Here is a 17,085-nt window from a genome sequence, read left to right as displayed (position 1 = left end):
GCTTTTATTTGAAAGTTTGAGTTGGTGAAGTTGGTACCAGTAATCCAATATGGGAAAATTGACTAGTATAAGATGTGCACTTCCACATTGTGATCTGTACTTCCTCATGAAAAAAAAAAATTGCTTTCTGCTCTTGCTAGTGAGTCAGCGTCATTATTAGTTTCTCCCACATGACTTTGGGAAACAGTTTTGATGCCAAAGTCATTGCTATGACTTTGGGAAATGTTTTTGGTGTCAACAACATTTGTTCATCTTGGGAGAAGTGGAGATGTTCTGTGTCCATACCCAACAACTACTCAGTGAAGATTAATCAAGTGCTGGAATTCACAGAATCATAGAATAGTTTAAGTTGGAAGGGCCCGCTGGCAGTCATCCAGTCCAAGCCCCTGTTCAACACAGTTTGAATTAGATTAATTACTCAGGGAGTTGTCTAGCTGAGTCTTGAACATCTCCAAGGACAGAGATTCCACAACCTCTCTGGATAACCTGTGCCAGTTGACCACTGTCATGGTTTAAAAAACCAAAACAAAAACCCTTATCTCCAATATTAGAATTTTCCATGTTCCAACTTGGGTCTGTTGCCTCTCATCCTCTTGTTGTGTGCTTCTGAGAAGCGACTGTCTCTGCCTTTCTCTGAATCCTCCAGTCAGGTAGCGGTAGACAGCAATAAGGTCTCTTTGTTTTCTCTCTTAAACCCAAACAAATGCAGCTCTCTTGACTTGTACATCCTGTGGTTAGCCCCCGAGAGCACAGGGGGACTATCTTGGTGGCCCTCTGTGGGGTTTGCTCCAATATACCAGCATATTTGTCTTGGTGAATCCAAAGCTGGACAGAAACTTGAGATGCAGTCTCCCATGTGCTGAAGAGAGGGGAGGGATCACTGCCTTCCCGGCTTTGCTCATAGTACAGCCCAGGATGTTTTTGTGCTTCTTTGCTGCAAGGACACATTGCTGCCTCATGGCCATCTTGCTGTCCACCAGGACCTTGGATCCTTTTCTGCAAAGCTGTTTCCTAGACAGTCAGCCTCAGCCTGTTACTGTTGCATGGGGTTGTTCCATTGCAGGTGCAAGACTTTGCTTTTGTTGAATTTCATGAGATTCCTGCCAGCTTGTTTCTCCCACCTGTCCAGGTCCCTCTAAATAGCGACCCTGCGCCCCAGTTTATCAACCACTTCCCAAATTTAGTGTCATCCGTAAACTTGCTGCAAGTGTGTTCCATGCTATCATCTGGGTTGTTAATGAAGACATTAAACAACATTTGTACCTGTATTGATATCTGAGAGGTGCCACTAATTACTGCTCACCTGCTGGACTTTGTACTGTTGATCAAAGTCTTTATGCTCAGCAATCCAGTCAATTTTCTGCCCACCTTGTCTACTTATCCAGCCCATATCTTACCAATTTTGTGACGAGACGGTGAGAAATTGTCAAAGTCCTTGCTAACATATGCAACATCCACTGCCCTCCCCTTGCCCACAGCACCAGTTACTTCATTGTAGAAATCAATTGGGTTGGTTAGGCATGATTTGCTCTTAGTAAATCCATGTTGGCCATTCCCAATCACCCTCTTGTCTTTCACTTGTTTAGAAATGGCTTCTAAGAATTTTTGCATGCTGCTCTGGAACTTCTCAAGTCTCTCTGTTTGATAGTAAATCAAGTTTGTCTCAGAGCAGTCCTGAAAACTGATTGTGCTTTTTTCTAAATACTGTAAAGCAAAGCTAATCCTCCCACAGTTCCATTTTGCACCCTGTGGCATCGCATGCCCTAACTGTTTCATGGATAGCTATGGGATGTGTAGGCATATGCATTTAGGTAGTCACTCAAAGGCAGAGTATGCAGAACTTGACCTAACTTGTTACTTGTCTGTTTCCTCCCTGTTTGGAAAGTATTTTGCTATTAGCAATACTATCCCTGATTCTGCCTTTCCCTCCAGTGGTGACATGATTGTTGAATGTTTTGGGGATGTACCTTGCTAGGTGGAATGTTCCTACAAAGCATTTATGGTAGATGCATAAAAGACTGTATGGGATGTTCACCCATGTGCAGTTACAGTGCAGGACCTCTTGCCTACATGTCAGTGTTCTGGAGTTGCATGCATTTTAGAAAGCAAGCTGGTCATTCTTTTCTCATGTGAAATTGCTATTTCTAGGCTGACAAGCAACGCTGCTACACAAATTCATAGGAAACATGAGGTTTGAGGTTGTTTTTGTCAAGAAGCAGCAGATCTCTGGGGACAATGCATCCAGCTCTGGATAAGTATATTTGCAATCTGCTGCTTAGGCATGTTGGAGGTAATCTTGATTAATTTCACACAATTTTCCTGTGAATGGCAAAAAAGTATTTGTACAAAACATCTTATGCCTAGATGTGCCAAATATTGGCCTTTTTAGGCAGTCCAACTTCTTGTTCCAGAGGCAGCCTGTCTTAATAATAACTTTCAGATGTGCTCCTGATTCTGTGGTCAGGCCATCAGATATATGGCTTTTCCCACATTCATTTTTCAGAAACAGAGGAGAGAAACCACCAACATACTGCTAAATATCCCAGAATAGCCACAGTGGTTTTGGTGTCAGAACCTGCTCTGGGTGGCAGTGTTGATCTGACCGTGAATACAGATGTACTCTCGAGCAATTTGTAGAGATTGTTCCACAAGAGGTTGCCTTCAGTTCTTCTATCTTTTCTGGATTTGTTACATGTTAAAACATATGGTTGATAATAAACACCTACTGGTCGGTCAGCTGAATCAGTCTTTTTCTCCCTTTAAGCATATTAACTAGATCTCCATCAACTAGAATATATTTGCCTTCATTTAGTCATCTGTATTTAGGATCTTAATCTTGAACTGAATTCTGTCTTTAGCTCCTGAATTGCACTGTCCTTCACAAAAGATTACAGAGTATCTCCTAAAGTTTGAGATTGCTTTGCTTTCTTCTAATGTAGTCATAATTAATTACATGGTCATGCTTGCTCCTTATCTTCCTGTATATGACTTTGGCTTTTAAATTGTTTATTTTCCTCACCCAACTGCAATACAGTTCCTTAAAATCTTCTTGAGGCTTTCTAACAAGTTGGAAATTGACTTTTTGATAGGACTTAACTTGTGTTCTAATCAGTCTAATGGCTCAGCTATTTGAATCTCTGGCCTAATTCTTTTTTTCTCCTTTAATGAAGTGGCCTTTCTAGTGATTGAGCGAGCTGTAAAAAATAGTGTTTCCATCTCAACTCATGCAGGTCATGGTGGTACAGTTTGGACTCGACACAGAATGAAAGTCCATTTGAGCAGTCACTCAACAGAGAGAAGAAAGTTCTTCAGTAATAACTGAAAGTCTCTTGAAATGTGTTGTCCACATGCATGCGTAAAAAAAAAGAAACAAAAACAAAACACCCAAACCACAACTCTAGAAACTGAAGTAGAAAGGGATGGATTGTAATGAGCTCATCAAGCAAGCAGGGGAAATTCTAGGGCTGAAAGGGAATAGAGCACACCTCTGTCCCTCTATGCTATGTGCATAACTGCATGAAGCAGACAGAGCATGCCCCTGGAGCTGCTGCTAGGGTCAAAAGTCTCCATTTCAAGAATGCATGCATGTATGCACGTGCATGCTGCCAAAGCATATGAAGACAAAACTTCAGTATTCAGACAATAACCAGATCAGGTTATGGAATGTAACCTTCCTGTTTTCACTGTAATAAAAATTCCTTTGTTAATGTTGCCTATGTACATACACTGAATACAATGCTAGGGAAAAATAGGCAAGTAAAAACTTACAGTGGATTTTAGGTTAATTTATTAACAATTTATCTGCAGAGCCCTCTGTGACACTCCTGGTGTGGATCCCAAGCTAATAACAGAGGCCTGGGTTTACAATCACTATAGGTGGATTGTATGGAAGTTGGCAGCCATGGAAGTGTCTTTTCCACATGAATTTGCTAACAGATGTTTGACACCAGAAACAGTGCTGTTGCAGTTGAAATATAGGTACGTGTATAGCAATGTATTTGGAGTTGTAATTTGTGATAGTGTGCTTTCTAGTTCATAATGTTACAAAATAAGCACCTCTACCTTGCATTTACTATTTATCAGAATGCTTATATTGTTAAACTTATGCATATCAGTATTAAAAATGTAGTGCATGTTATTTGCAAAAATTTAGATAACATTTGCTTTGCTACAGTGGTACTTAATCAGGTAGATTGATTAAGCAATAGTTTGGTACAATAGTTTTTAAGGAAAAACAATGTGATGGATTTTGTTTGCTTTAACAAAGCATCATTAATTCTTTTTTGTAGGTATGATTTGGAAGTTGATAAAAGTAAACGATCAGCAATCAAAAAAATAACGGAGAGAGATGATGCGGCAGGTAAAACACTTGTACTGTGTGTTTCTAAAATCATATCGCTAAACACAGTTGTATCTCCTAGCAGTAGCAATAAGAACATGGAAAGTAAAAAAGCAGCAGCAATAATTGAAGTTACTGATGGCTGGTATGGGATTAGAGCTCTTCTGGATCCACCTCTCAAAGCTTTCTTACATAGAAGAAGGCTGACTGTTGGTCAGAAGATCATAGTGCACGGAGCAGAACTTGTTGGCTTTCAAAATGGATGTACGCCACTGGAAGCTCCAGATTCCCTTATGTTAAAGGTAAAACAAAATATTAGTTCAGCTTGATTGGATGTGACGGAGAGATGTGATAGATGCTATTTACTTAAGCCACCTTTGGTAAACAGAAAAAGTTTTGTCAGGGCTTTATAAACAGACAAAGTTTTGACGAGGTTTGATAACCAGATTTGTAAGACATGATGCAAAGTAGCTGACACTATTCAATGGGGTTGGAAGAGAAGTTTATAATACAAAATTTTGCCAAGTTTTGCTGTGTGTTTTGTCAGTTACAGCTCCTTACTTTGGTTAAGCACCAAGTTAGAAAAAGTATTTATCCATCCCAGACAATATGGAAGTTGGAGGAAGAATGAGGGGTAGGGGGGACAGGTTGTGAGAGGAGGGGTTGGGGGGGGAGGGCCTTGACTTGTTTGAGGATGATTAAAGTGCTGGGTGAAGTTTCAGCATAAAAATTTTGCTCCTCTGGTATAAAGCAATGGCTTGTCTCATAGATGCTCATTTCCTAGAGAATTTTAACTCATCAAATTTTTAGTTTCTGTTTAAAATACATTCTTCAATGTGAAAAGAAACTGTGAAATTACATTTTAATTATTTGTAAATGAAATTAATGTATTTGGGTGCAAAAATGAGATATTCTTACTGAGGTCAGTATGAAAATAATCTTTCCTCTAGATGTAAGTTGGATATCTTTTTGACCTACCAGTGACAGTTTATCATTCAACATTTAATTTATTCAGATTTCAGCGAACAGCACTCGACTTGCACGATGGCATGCAAAACTAGGATTTCATCGGGATCCCAGACCTTTTCCTTTGCCTTTGTCATCGCTTTACAGTGAGGGTGGTGCAGTGGGGTGTATTGATATAGTTATTCAAAGAACTTATCCTATTCAGGTATGGTATAAGTATTTTATGAATCTAAGAGGTTCTATGAGATCTAAATTGTATTAGTTAATTGCTATATCATTCCTCAAATCAGATATAATATAGACAGCTAAAAAACTTAAGAAAAGGTACCATTATGTGTAAAATGAACAGGAGTGGTTCTTGCAGTGCGCATGTATTTAATATTTCAGAACTGGAGTACCCTGCTATAAGAAGAATTTCAGTTTGTGCTCAGTATCTTCTGGTTGGCTTTGCTTTCAGCTTCAAAAAGCCAGAAATAATTGAATTTGAGTTCTGTAATCTAAAAAGCACAGTGCTTGTTTTAAAGGAGAAAAAAACATTGCAAGTTTCAACTCCAAGTAGAAGTGAAACCCAGTTTTTTCTATTATTAACATACATATCCCTGCAAAGAAGTTAAATATTTATAACCATTAGTAAGATTGCTTTTTCTTACAGTAGCTGCCTATATTGTCTAAGGTCTATTGTTTTAAAATATGACTGAAAATACAATGTGATTATGGTGTAAAATAGAATGAAGATGCTTTCAATACCACTTGATATCCAGACATTTTAAATATGGTCAGACTTCACTGTAACTACTTGCTTTTATAACACCACCAACTACAAAAAGAAACAATATTTTTGTTAGTAATCAATCCTCTTAATGTTAACAGTTTAGCCAGGATACAACTTTCAGTTTTTGTTAACTTTTCTCAGAGTATGTTACACTTGGCATGTACATACAGGGGATTTTTTTTTCATTGCTTTCTTTCTGAAGTGTTGTATAATTGTTGGTTGATGTAGAATGAATTCTGCAAAGGTAATAGCAATATTTGGTTTGGATCATTACTTTGATATTTAGATCATTACTTTAATGGAGGAAATTGCAGCACTTACTATGTGAACTCCCTGATAGAACTAACATTTATTTAGGTCCCAGAAAGGGGACTGTAATCTGTAACCACATCACAGTAAATGGCTTCCAGGCTGGGGAGGAACGTAGTGCTTTGTATCTCACTATATCAAGAGACTGATGTGCTGATGTAGATTTAAAAAAAAAAAAATAAAAAAAAAAAAACCACTGAGACTTTTGTTCAAACCTACCAAAACAATAGGAAGACTTGGGCTGTCTGTCTCCTTTTTACCTCAAGAGTCAAGGAGTGTAGGAATCACAACTAAAGGTGTTAAACTGTGAATAGCGCAGGAAATACATGGCGTGCAGTTAATGAGGCAGGCAGAGCCTATTTCAGCAATTCACTTCCTCATAAGGATCAATCCTTCAACCCTTCCTCATCCTGCTCTCACTATACTCTCTTGCCACTTCTCTATGCTAGACCTGGATCTCATCTCATCCTGTTGCTTTGCTAATTTAATTCACTAAACCAGGAGTAAGTAACTAACTAATAATAATAATAATTTTTTAAAAAGCAAAAAAACTAAAAACCAACAAAGTGCTTCTATTGAATTAACAAACTGATGTGGTCTGATGAGGTCAGATGTGTGCTAGAGCCAGTGCAAGGGAGAAGATGAGATTGTGCAGCAAAGAGGAAGGGAAGGGACCACTTTCAGCAGCAGTGACCTCTTTGGCCCACCTATCTCTTCAAACCAGGCACTTAAGACATCAGGCAAGCCAGTTCTGACAGGGTTGTGGACAAGGCTGTAGTTCTATAGAACTATTTCCGGCAGAAAAAGTTTGAGTATTTGCAGAGCAACATCATAGTTCTTTTACAGCATCTAATCTAGCATGTTAAAACAGACAGTACAGTTGATGTGGAAAGACAAACTGGGTAGAATGCATTTTAAAAAATGTATTTTTAAGCATTGAGTTTGATTTGTATCTTAATGTATCTACCAGTGGGATCCAGCTATCTTCTAAATTACATCATTGATACCTATTACTATAAGCTATGGTTTCTTCAGCTGTTAAATCATGCAGTTTTGACTACTGCTCCATTCTGTCTATATCTTTAAACTGAAGATTTACCAACCAATGCTGTTGGTTTTTGCCTCTTATCTATTATACTAAAAGAACTTATGATCTACTGCCTGTTCATTTTTTAAAGCATTTTTGCTTAGCAGTGAGTATTAGAAGGAAACTAGATGAGGTTAAAAATTAAAAAAAGTCTGGTTTTTGTTTGAATCTTTTTATTTCAGTGGATGGAAAAGACGTCAGCTGGTTCATATGTGTTTCGTAACAGCCGAGCTGAAGAGAGGGAAGCTGCCAAGTATGCAGAGGATCAACAAAAGAAAATGGAAGCTCTGTTTGCAAAAATCCAAGCAGAATATGAAAAGCATGAAGGTAAAGCTTTCATTGTTTCAGAACATGTAATACAACACAAAAACTTTTTTGGCGTTTACAGAAGAGTTTAAAGAAACTGGCAAAAACTTCTCTGGTGATAGAGAAACAGAGATAGGGTGTTGGGTTTTCTTTGTTGTTGTTGTTTTTATGTTGTATTGTTTTAGGTTTTTACTTCCTGTGTATCAAGACCTTTCAGAACAAAACAGTTACATACTTATTTGCTTGGCTTTGCAGCTATCTAGGAAACTCTTCCTGAATGTGTTGTTAGCCAGGCTACTAAAAAATTACCATTGAGATAATGCTAAGGGAAGTGCTACAAAATTGTAGAACTGGTAATTCCATTCTCTTCAAAGATCTGACACTGTAAAATTTCACCCAGAAGTAGGCTTAGGATATATCTCAGTAGACCTGAACACCAAAACTGAGCACTGGGCATCTTTCCTCACAAACATTGTGGGATTGTGGAGATACTGAGGTCAGTGGAGCCGCTAAATGGGACAGGGACCCTGGTGACACAGGACGTGGAGAAGGCTGAGTTACTGAGCACCTTTTTCACCTCAGCCTTAGCTAGCAATACCAGCTTTCAGCAATCCCAGGCCCTGGAGACCAGGGGAAAGTCTGGAGCAAAGAAAACATACCCTTGGTGGAAGAGGGTCAAGTGAGAGAATACTTATGTAAACCGGACTTACATAAGTCCATGGTTGGTGATGGGAGGCACCCACAAGTGCTGAAGGAGCTGGCTGATGTCTTTGTGAGGCCACTCTTGATCCTCTTCGAATGATCACGGTGATCAGTAGAGGTGCCTGAAGACTGGAGGAAAGCAAATGTCTCTCCTGCCTTCAAAAAGGACAGGAAGGAGGACCCAGAGAACTAACTACAGACCAGTCGGCCTTACCTTGATCCCTGAAAAGGTGATGGAACAACTAATCCTGGAAACCATTTCCAGGCACATGAAGGACAAAAAGATGATTGGGAGTAGTCAACAGGGATTCACCAAGGGGAAGTCATGTTTGACTAATCTGACAATCTTCTGTGATGAAACTACTGGCTTCGGTAGATGAGGGGAGAGCAGTGGGTATTGTCTACCTTGACTTCAGTAAGGCTTTTGACACTGTCTCCCTTAAGATCCTCATAGAGAAGCTGATTAAACATGGGCTGGATGAGCATACAGTCAGGTGGATTGAAAACTGGCTGAACAGTTGGGCCCAGAGGGTGGTGATCAGTGGCACAAAGTCTAGCTGGAGGCCAGTAACTCGTGGTGTACGCCAGGGATCAACACTGTGTCCAGTCCTGTTTTAACATCTTCATTAGTGATCTGGACAATGGGGCAGAGTGTACTTTCAGCAGGTTTGCTAGTGATATAAAATTAGGAGTGACTGATACACTAGAGGGTTGTGGTGCCATCCAGAGGGACCTCGACACACTGGAGAAACGGGCTGACAAGAACCTTGTGAAGTTCAACAAAGGGAAGTGCAAATCTTGTACCTGGGGACGAACAGCCCCATGCAACCAGTATGTGCTGGGGGCCGCCCAGCTGCAAAGCAGCTTGGCAGAAAAGGTCCTGGGGGTCCTGGTGGACAAGAAGTTGAGGAGTGTTGCCAGCAGGTCTAGGGAGGTGATCCTTCCCCCCTCTGTTTAGCATTGGTAAGGCCACACGTGGAGTACTGTGTCCAATTCTGGGCTCCCCAGTACAAGAGAGACATGGACACACTGGAGAGAGTCCAATGAAGAGCCATGAAGATGCTTAAGGGATTGGAGCATCTGACATAGGAGGAAATGCTGAGAGAGCTAGGACTGTTCAGCCTGGAAAAGAGAAGGCTCAGGGAGATCTGATCAATGTACATAAATACCTGAAGGGACGGTGCAAAGAAGAGGGAGCCAGGCTCTTCTCAGTAGTGCCCAGTGACAAGACCAGAGGCAATGAGCACAAACTGAAACACAGGAGGTTCCCTCTGGACATCAGGAAACCCTTTTTCACTGTGAGGGTGACTGACAGTGTTGCCCAGAGAGGCTGCGAAATCTCCATCCCTGGAGATATTCAAAAGCTCACTGGACATGGTCTTGGGCACCTTGCTGTAGGTGACCCTGCTTGAGCAGGAGGGTTGGCCAAGATGACCTCCAGAGGTCCCTTCCAACTTCAACCATTTTCTGATTCTGTAATGGAATGAGACTGCACACCTCTGCCAGTGATTTCTAGCAGTAGTAAGTGCCGCAACTGGCTCCTGATTGCTACAGCTTCGTGAAGCTCAGTGCTGCACCAGAAATGTGTTTGCTTCCCCTTAGGTTTCACTCAGCTAAACTGGAATGAGGAAGGGTGTTAGGATTCTTGCCACACTGATTATAGATTCCAGCTGCCTTGATACTCTGGTCTGGTTTTTGGGAGGAGTTTTTGTTGGTTTTGGTTTGGGGTTTGGAGTTTTCTTCCAGGAACAGATAGGATTCCATCACTAACAGTAGCGTGTGTGGTTCAAATTTCACAGGGTCATATCTACAACCCAAATAGCCTCTCCCTTTCTCAGAAGCTGGAGTCCCTCATGAACAAGGAAAAGGCAAATAAAACCATACCATAAAAACCCAAACAAACAAAAAAACCCACCACTGAATTCTTAGTTGAAATCAGAGATTGTTTTATAATTCTTAACTTCACTGATACGAACTTCCACACATCGGTCACCTCATTGTGTTGTTTTATGTTTGAGTGGTAAACTTGTCTATACAGGAGTCTGCTACGCTGAAGAAATTCATCAAAATGCTAGCAGCAAAATGACTTGCCTAAGAAGAGGGTAACAGTTTAATGTAAGGAAGTTAACTTGGCTTTTAGCTGGTATCCTAAGGAGGCTTCATGTGCAGGACTGTGGTCACCTGTTGTCCCAGATCTTGGTATCTTTGATACTTTTCTGCTTTTCTGCTGTATGAGAGGAAGAGGAAGTGACAGACATACAGAAAATATAGTCAAGTATCAATGAAGTTTCATGGCAGCCTGTCAAGTCTCCTACCCTCTCCTAAGTGCAGACACTGATACTGGCTTCCACAAAGTTTGCATAATATTCTAATCTATGCTGTATTTAAATGAATGAGATTTTTTTATCTGCTTGTATTTTCCATATATATATACACACATACACACACACGTATCAGTTCCTATATAGAAGTATTTTGTGTTTTCATTCTAGCAAGGCCTAAGTACTACCATGCTTCTTACATAATTATTTTTCCTTCACTTTTAAGTGTATTGCTGTACTCAACATAATGGCTTTTTTTTCCACCAGAGAGAACTAGCAGAAGAACACCGAGATCACGCATAGTCACAAGACAGCAAATCCATAATTTGCAAGATGGTGCAGAACTTTATGAAGCAATTCAGAATGCATCTGATCCTGACTATATGGAGGTAACTGTAGATCCTACTGGGCTACTTTTGAAATGCTTGTGGAATGATTTACAATTTGCTAGCTCCTGCTAAAATAAAACAGTTAAATAACTATATATTTTTGCCACCTTTTGAGATTTTCTACAGTATGCTTGTAAAGTAAATTAAGATTAAAAATTTTGAAAATATTTTAATGAGGGCTTGTTAAAATAGGTAAATAATGTCTTGGATTGCAAAACAGAGTAAGTTATTTTCTCTTGATATAAAAATCCAGGATATAGCACAATTAGAAGTTAATGTTACTTCTGATTTTATTACTTTTTGTCTTGCATATATGAAAACTAAATGCATCTCCTAAGTTTTGAGTTTCACACACTTATTCTTGCACGCTGTTCATTGAAGTGTTTGAATGATTATATTGTCGTTGCTTTCTTCACTCCCTGTTCCAGTTCAATCACAATTTTAAAGTGTTTATACCTTTATTAATAAAGATGCAGGTGATTAGTCCCTGCTAGTTGTTAAAAATTGAATGCATGCCTTGCCTTTTGCAAGTCAGGATCCTTGACTGTCATACAGTCATATGATCTGTGACTTTATTTGATAAAATATTATGCATATCTGTGGTGCTACATGTAAAGGCATCTGGATCTTGAAGGCTTGGTCAGAAAGGTAACACTCCTGATGCATTTTAGTATAAATCACTGTCAGCTCAGAGATAGCAGCCTGCTGAGAGCTGCAACTCTTCTTACAGATTTTTTTCCTAATATTTCTTTTTTTCTTACAAAACAGGCAAGCGTGCCTGTTATATTAAATATTCACCTTAGTTATGCATTCTTAAGCAGGCTTCTCACTAATTATCACATAAGAACAGTGTGTAATGTAATACTTAGACAATGGAGTACTAGCTGAGTACCAGTCAAGACTGGTTACTCCCATGTGTTAACATACCTCATTTCAAGTCCTAGTAGTGTATCAGTTGAACAATAAATTGCTTGTAACGGACAAACACTTAAGAAAGAGGCTATCTAAAAATCTTGATGGGTTTTTGTAATTAATAAAAAAGATACTGAATACATTTTCTCTTGGTTACAGGGATACCTCAGTGAAGACCAATTAAAAGCTTTGAATGCTCACAGGCAGTTGATGAATGATAAAAAGCAAACTCAGATACAAGAAGAATTCAAGAAGGCTTTAGAGTCAGCAGTACAGGAAGAAAATGGTTGTTCCAAAAGAGATGTGTCTACTGTGTGGAAATTATGTGTGGTAGACTACAGAAAGCAAGAAAAACATAAAGGTTAGTACTTGGAAAATTATAAATAACTTTTATCTAAACATGGTAACTGGCCAACATAGCAGGTAGATTTGAAGAGTTTCCCAACAGTATTCTAGCTTTCATGTTAATATTTCCAGTTTTATTTGAGTTTTGGTTTAGGGCTTTTGGGTGGGAGTCTTGTGGATTTATATTGTTTAAAAGCCTTCAAATTAGTATTGCACAACTAATATATCTTAATCTGATATTGTTAGGAGTGATACTGAGTATCTGGCGTCCACTGCTAGATGTTTGTTCACTGTTAAAGGAAGGCAATCGGTACAGAATCTACCAGCTGTCAACATCACAGTCCAAAGGAAGATCAGACTCAACTAACATACAGTTAATAGCAACAAAGAAAACGCAGTATCTACAACTCTCAGTAAGTGCTTTAACTGCCTAAAGATGTATCATTAAAATGTATCACAGTCTATATAAGTAAAAACTTAAAAATTTTGTGTTTCTTCAGGTATCGCAGGAGATGCTGGTACAGATTTTCTTTCCAAGAAAAGCTCTAAAATTCACCAGTCTGTCAGATCCTTCTTTTCAGCCACTGTGTGCTGAAGTTGATTTAGTTGGAGTTGTAGTTTCTGTTAGCAGAACAGGTATGTTGTGGGCCACATTCATGTCCTCCCATTGAATAAGCACTAAATTTTTTATTTCAAAAGTCAAAATTATCTTGGTGGTGTACCTTCATCTCAGGCCTGTGAAAACCTTTTAATATAGGCCATCACCATGATATGCTGGCAGATAATTCTGTTTTTCTGAAGAAAAACTGTCTTTGCTTATTAGCTGAGGAAGAATTCAGTAAGGGAGGATCTAAGCTCAAGAGAAGCTTTTCTTTAGTTGTTTCCATAAATGGTGGATGTAAGTTCTCACATCTGTGTTCAGCATCTGCAGAAGTAGCATCATGCATGTATGTGAGCTCCCTCATTTGTTGTACAGTGTCAGGGAATGAGTAGAACCCAGGCACCGGAGCTCATGGGTAGGGACAGGTGGATAATCTGCTGAATAAAAAGGAAACGCACCATAGGAGTATTACTTTTTAAGCACTGGAACACAGACTTTGAGTTGTTTTCTATAATCAGTAGGAAGATAGTGTAGAATCTGAATGAAGCATCAAACATCTGTTAGCATGCAGATAGGCTGCCATGTTATATTTACCAATTCTCTTTCAAGATGTGTGTGTCTTTTTTTTTTTTAATAGATACAAATTGCTGTAATCAACCTTTAGTTAAAGGTTTAAGGTTTAATTCAGACTTTTTCCTTGTTTTTAGGTTTCACTACTATGGTGTACTTATCTGATGAAAGCTATAATTTGGTGGCAGTAAAGATCTGCACAGATCTTAGACAATTTGCTATTGAAGATATAGTTGTCCGCTGTTCATTCATTTCCGCAAGCAACCTTCAGTGGCAGTCTCAGTTCAGATCAGAAATTCCTATGCTATTGGCTGGAGATCTTTCTGTATTCTCAGCCAGTCCAAAGGAAAGCTATCTTCAAGAGAAGGTTAATGAACTGAGAAGTATGATAGAGGTAAATCTGTAGATTTTTAGTTTAATGATTAACTTTAGTTACTGCTTTGTTACATTCTTCACCAAAAAGTCCATTACTACTAATAAATCTTTAAACAAGTAATGTACATAATGTTGAATTTGAGACAGTGTTCTGGGAGATGGAGTAAGGTGTTAATGCACTTTTCCTGGAGGACTCTCCGTATCACCTATTGATGTCTTTTGAAGTTTTTTTATTTTTTAAATTTTTTAATTATTATTATTCAGTTCAGCCAACACTGTCTTTAGGATGTGCCACAGAATCTTCTCTGGGTAGCAAAAAATATTGTACCTGTCAACAGGGAATCTGTTGTCATGGACAGTTTGGCTCTAGCCTCTTAAAAGTTGAAATTTACTGTCTTGCTCAGTTGAACATATTCAGTATCAGATTGTTGATTTCATTTATATATTTATTATTTCAACTTTCTAGCTGTGCCTAAATAGCATATCTTGCTCATGCATTCTCAATTCTTACTGAAAAATAAGTTTAAACACAAAAGGATTTTTTTTCTTGTTAACAATAAAAGAAAGGTATGATACTTCCCTCCATGGGAAGTGCAGCAGTATTCTAAGTTGTTGGTTTGATATAAAATAAACTTCTAGTGGGATTATGATGAGAAAACAAAGTCCTAAATACTTTGTTTGTGAGCATATAGTACTTAAACAATTGGAAAAACAACTATTCTGCATTGTAATCTGTTCTCCTTTATAGAATGTGGCCTCCTTTTGCTCTGATGCAGAAAGTAAATTGATGAATTTGCTGCACAGAAATCTCTCACTTCCACCCAGTTTAACTAAAAGATGTGGCTTGGAATACCTCTCTCCTCCCTGCAACTCAGGTCTTTATGCAGAGGATAAAAGTTTGGTAAGCTTCTGGCAATTAATATTGTGTTTATAGTGACAGTACATACAGTAAGGATATAAGCATGTTTTATACTGATAGCTGTGGTGAATGCTCTCACCTCCCAGTCCACTCCATAGGTTCTCTTCAGGGCAATGCAAGCTGATGAGAAGCTTTCTCGGTGTGTGGGTTTAGGATTATTCCCCAGGAGGAACTGTGAGACTATTCTTCCTCCAAGCAGTACATGAAAACCTCCCCTTGTGGCCCGTGTTTTCACAGCATACTTTAAATATTCTGAATTTTATATGAGTAAAATGAATCATCCTTTCCCTGTAGATGATTTATTGCTTCCTTGGTCCCATGGTGAAGATTATCTGACATGGATGTCACTGGAAGGAAAAATCTTGATCTGTAAATTTTTTTTTCATGGCATTCTGCAGTTCCTACCCTTGCTTAGAGAATTTACCTCCTGATCTTTTTTTCCTAGATATTGTTCATTATTTCCAGGATTTAAAAGGGAAGAGGTATCACCTAGTAAATGTTTACATTTTATAGCAGTTTTGGCAAAAATTGAGTTAAATAGTACTGAAGTTTCCCATGAAGGCTGCTGGTGGCAAGTTGTTCCTGATGTGGAGTACTAAGTGCAGTCAGAACAAAAATTTTTCCTGCCACTAGTTGCGAGGGAGGTGGAAACGCCCTGATGTAAGATCAATTTCTGGGGACTAAATTTAAGCTTATAAGGCATCCTTTTCCATTTCAGAGACAGTGCCAATATTTAATTCTGAAGGTTTAGTTTATATCTGTTTATTAAATATATTAACCAAGTTGCAACAAATGAGACATTAAAGGTATTCTCAAGTTAAGCATGTGTTTGAATGATTTGCTGTGTAATGTCTATCTTGTGTGTATTGTTATCTCCAAGTTTTTTGGTCTATATTCTATCCCTTTTCTCTTCATTTTTTTTCCTTGTTCTTTCTTATTTAACAACCTGTTGAGGACATATCCAATGCAGTAGAAGACTTAATTCCTTTTTATAAGTGCTTTGATTTCTTACCATCTGGCACAGAAAAATTCCCATACATTTAGCTTAGATAACAGTAACAGAATGTAAATGTGCTGTCTTAATGTACATGTAAACAGTGATTTATCAAGCATTAATACTTGGAAGAATAATATTAGTCATCATCAGAAGACATCAAACTAAAGTTAAATTGGATATGAATGATGACATAGTATTTTTGTATCAGTCCTGTCCCATCCCCCGCCATTTTGTGGAAGTAATTGAGGAAGCTAATGAAATAGGTCATTCTATTCAACATAAAACTTACCTCTTTTTAACTAGATCTCTTCTAAAATGGAAGTAAAGCATCTAAGCCCTTTGTCAACTAGCACACCGAATATGAAACTTGTCACAGAAGGGTCAGCAAAAACACCTTCATCTGCTACGATTAATGAAGACCATCCCAAAAACAGCAAGAAGAGAAAAGCGATGGACTTCCTCAGTTGCATACCTGCCCCTCCACCACTGACACCAATCTGTTCAATCATTCCTCCATCTTTAAAAAAAGCATTTCAGCCTCCACGAAGTTTGGGTCTACAGCATAGCAAGTCATCAAAAGAAACAAATCAGAATATTGGTCATGTCACCCCCTGTAGAAAATTGAGAGAAACTGTCCATCTTCCTGAGAATGACCTGGTTGCTGATGAAGAACTTGCAATGATTAATACACAAGCGCTCATGAATTATTTACCAGAAGAAAAGAAGATTGATTATGTAAATGAGAACAGCAGTACAATAGCTGCTAATTTATCTGATGATCTTTCACCCAAAAATAGTTCCAGGTCTACTGGGGAAGCAAATAACTCATCAAAAAGCAGTTCTGAAGTAGCTGAGGCTCTTCAGAAATGCACAAAGGAACCTGAGGACTTGTTACCAGCCTGCAGAATGCTACAGAGACAAAAACCCCGAAAATGCTACTAAATGCACATGTACAGTATTGTAAAAATCATTTGAATTTGAAATATATACACTTTGTACATTAAATCCTGATTGTATTTAATAAAGCGGTATTACAAAAACACTCATGAAATTACATTTCATCTGCAAAATAATTTGGACTTGAGTAATTATACATTTCTCACACAAACATGTATTGTACAATAGCATCAGTGTGGCTGAAGGTTTTATGACATTTTGTAAGCCATTGCTTTGAT

General features: G+C 38.5%; 1 protein-coding gene across 4 annotated transcripts in view; it reads left to right on the top strand.

Moving 5' to 3' along the window:
• BRCA2 (BRCA2 DNA repair associated) overlaps positions 1-16,961 on the top strand; it is a 42,892-nt gene extending 25,931 nt beyond the window's left edge. For 2 of the 4 annotated variants that reach the window (XM_072850384.1, XM_072850383.1), the window contains 11 exons: positions 3,808-3,978; positions 4,290-4,641; positions 5,355-5,510; positions 7,656-7,800; positions 11,070-11,191; positions 12,263-12,464; positions 12,695-12,861; positions 12,949-13,084; positions 13,757-14,013; positions 14,743-14,895; positions 16,214-16,961. In XM_072850384.1, the coding sequence (XP_072706485.1) occupies positions 3,808-3,978; positions 4,290-4,641; positions 5,355-5,510; positions 7,656-7,800; positions 11,070-11,191; positions 12,263-12,464; positions 12,695-12,861; positions 12,949-13,084; positions 13,757-14,013; positions 14,743-14,895; positions 16,214-16,852 (2,500 nt within the window). In that variant the 3' untranslated portion in view covers positions 16,853-16,961. The remainder of the gene's footprint in view (positions 1-3,807; positions 3,979-4,289; positions 4,642-5,354; positions 5,511-7,655; positions 7,801-11,069; positions 11,192-12,262; positions 12,465-12,694; positions 12,862-12,948; positions 13,085-13,756; positions 14,014-14,742; positions 14,896-16,213) is intronic. The other 2 variants (XM_072850385.1, XM_072850386.1) reach the window with 2 other exon arrangements.
• Positions 16,962-17,085: the final 124 nt, after the last annotated feature.

Source organism: Ciconia boyciana, chromosome 1 (genome assembly GCF_034638445.1).
Source record: "Ciconia boyciana chromosome 1, ASM3463844v1, whole genome shotgun sequence".
Lineage (NCBI taxonomy): Eukaryota > Metazoa > Chordata > Aves > Ciconiiformes > Ciconiidae > Ciconia > Ciconia boyciana.
The sequence above is the reverse complement of the archived record's forward strand: the minus strand, read 5'-3'. Positions and strand labels throughout refer to the sequence as shown.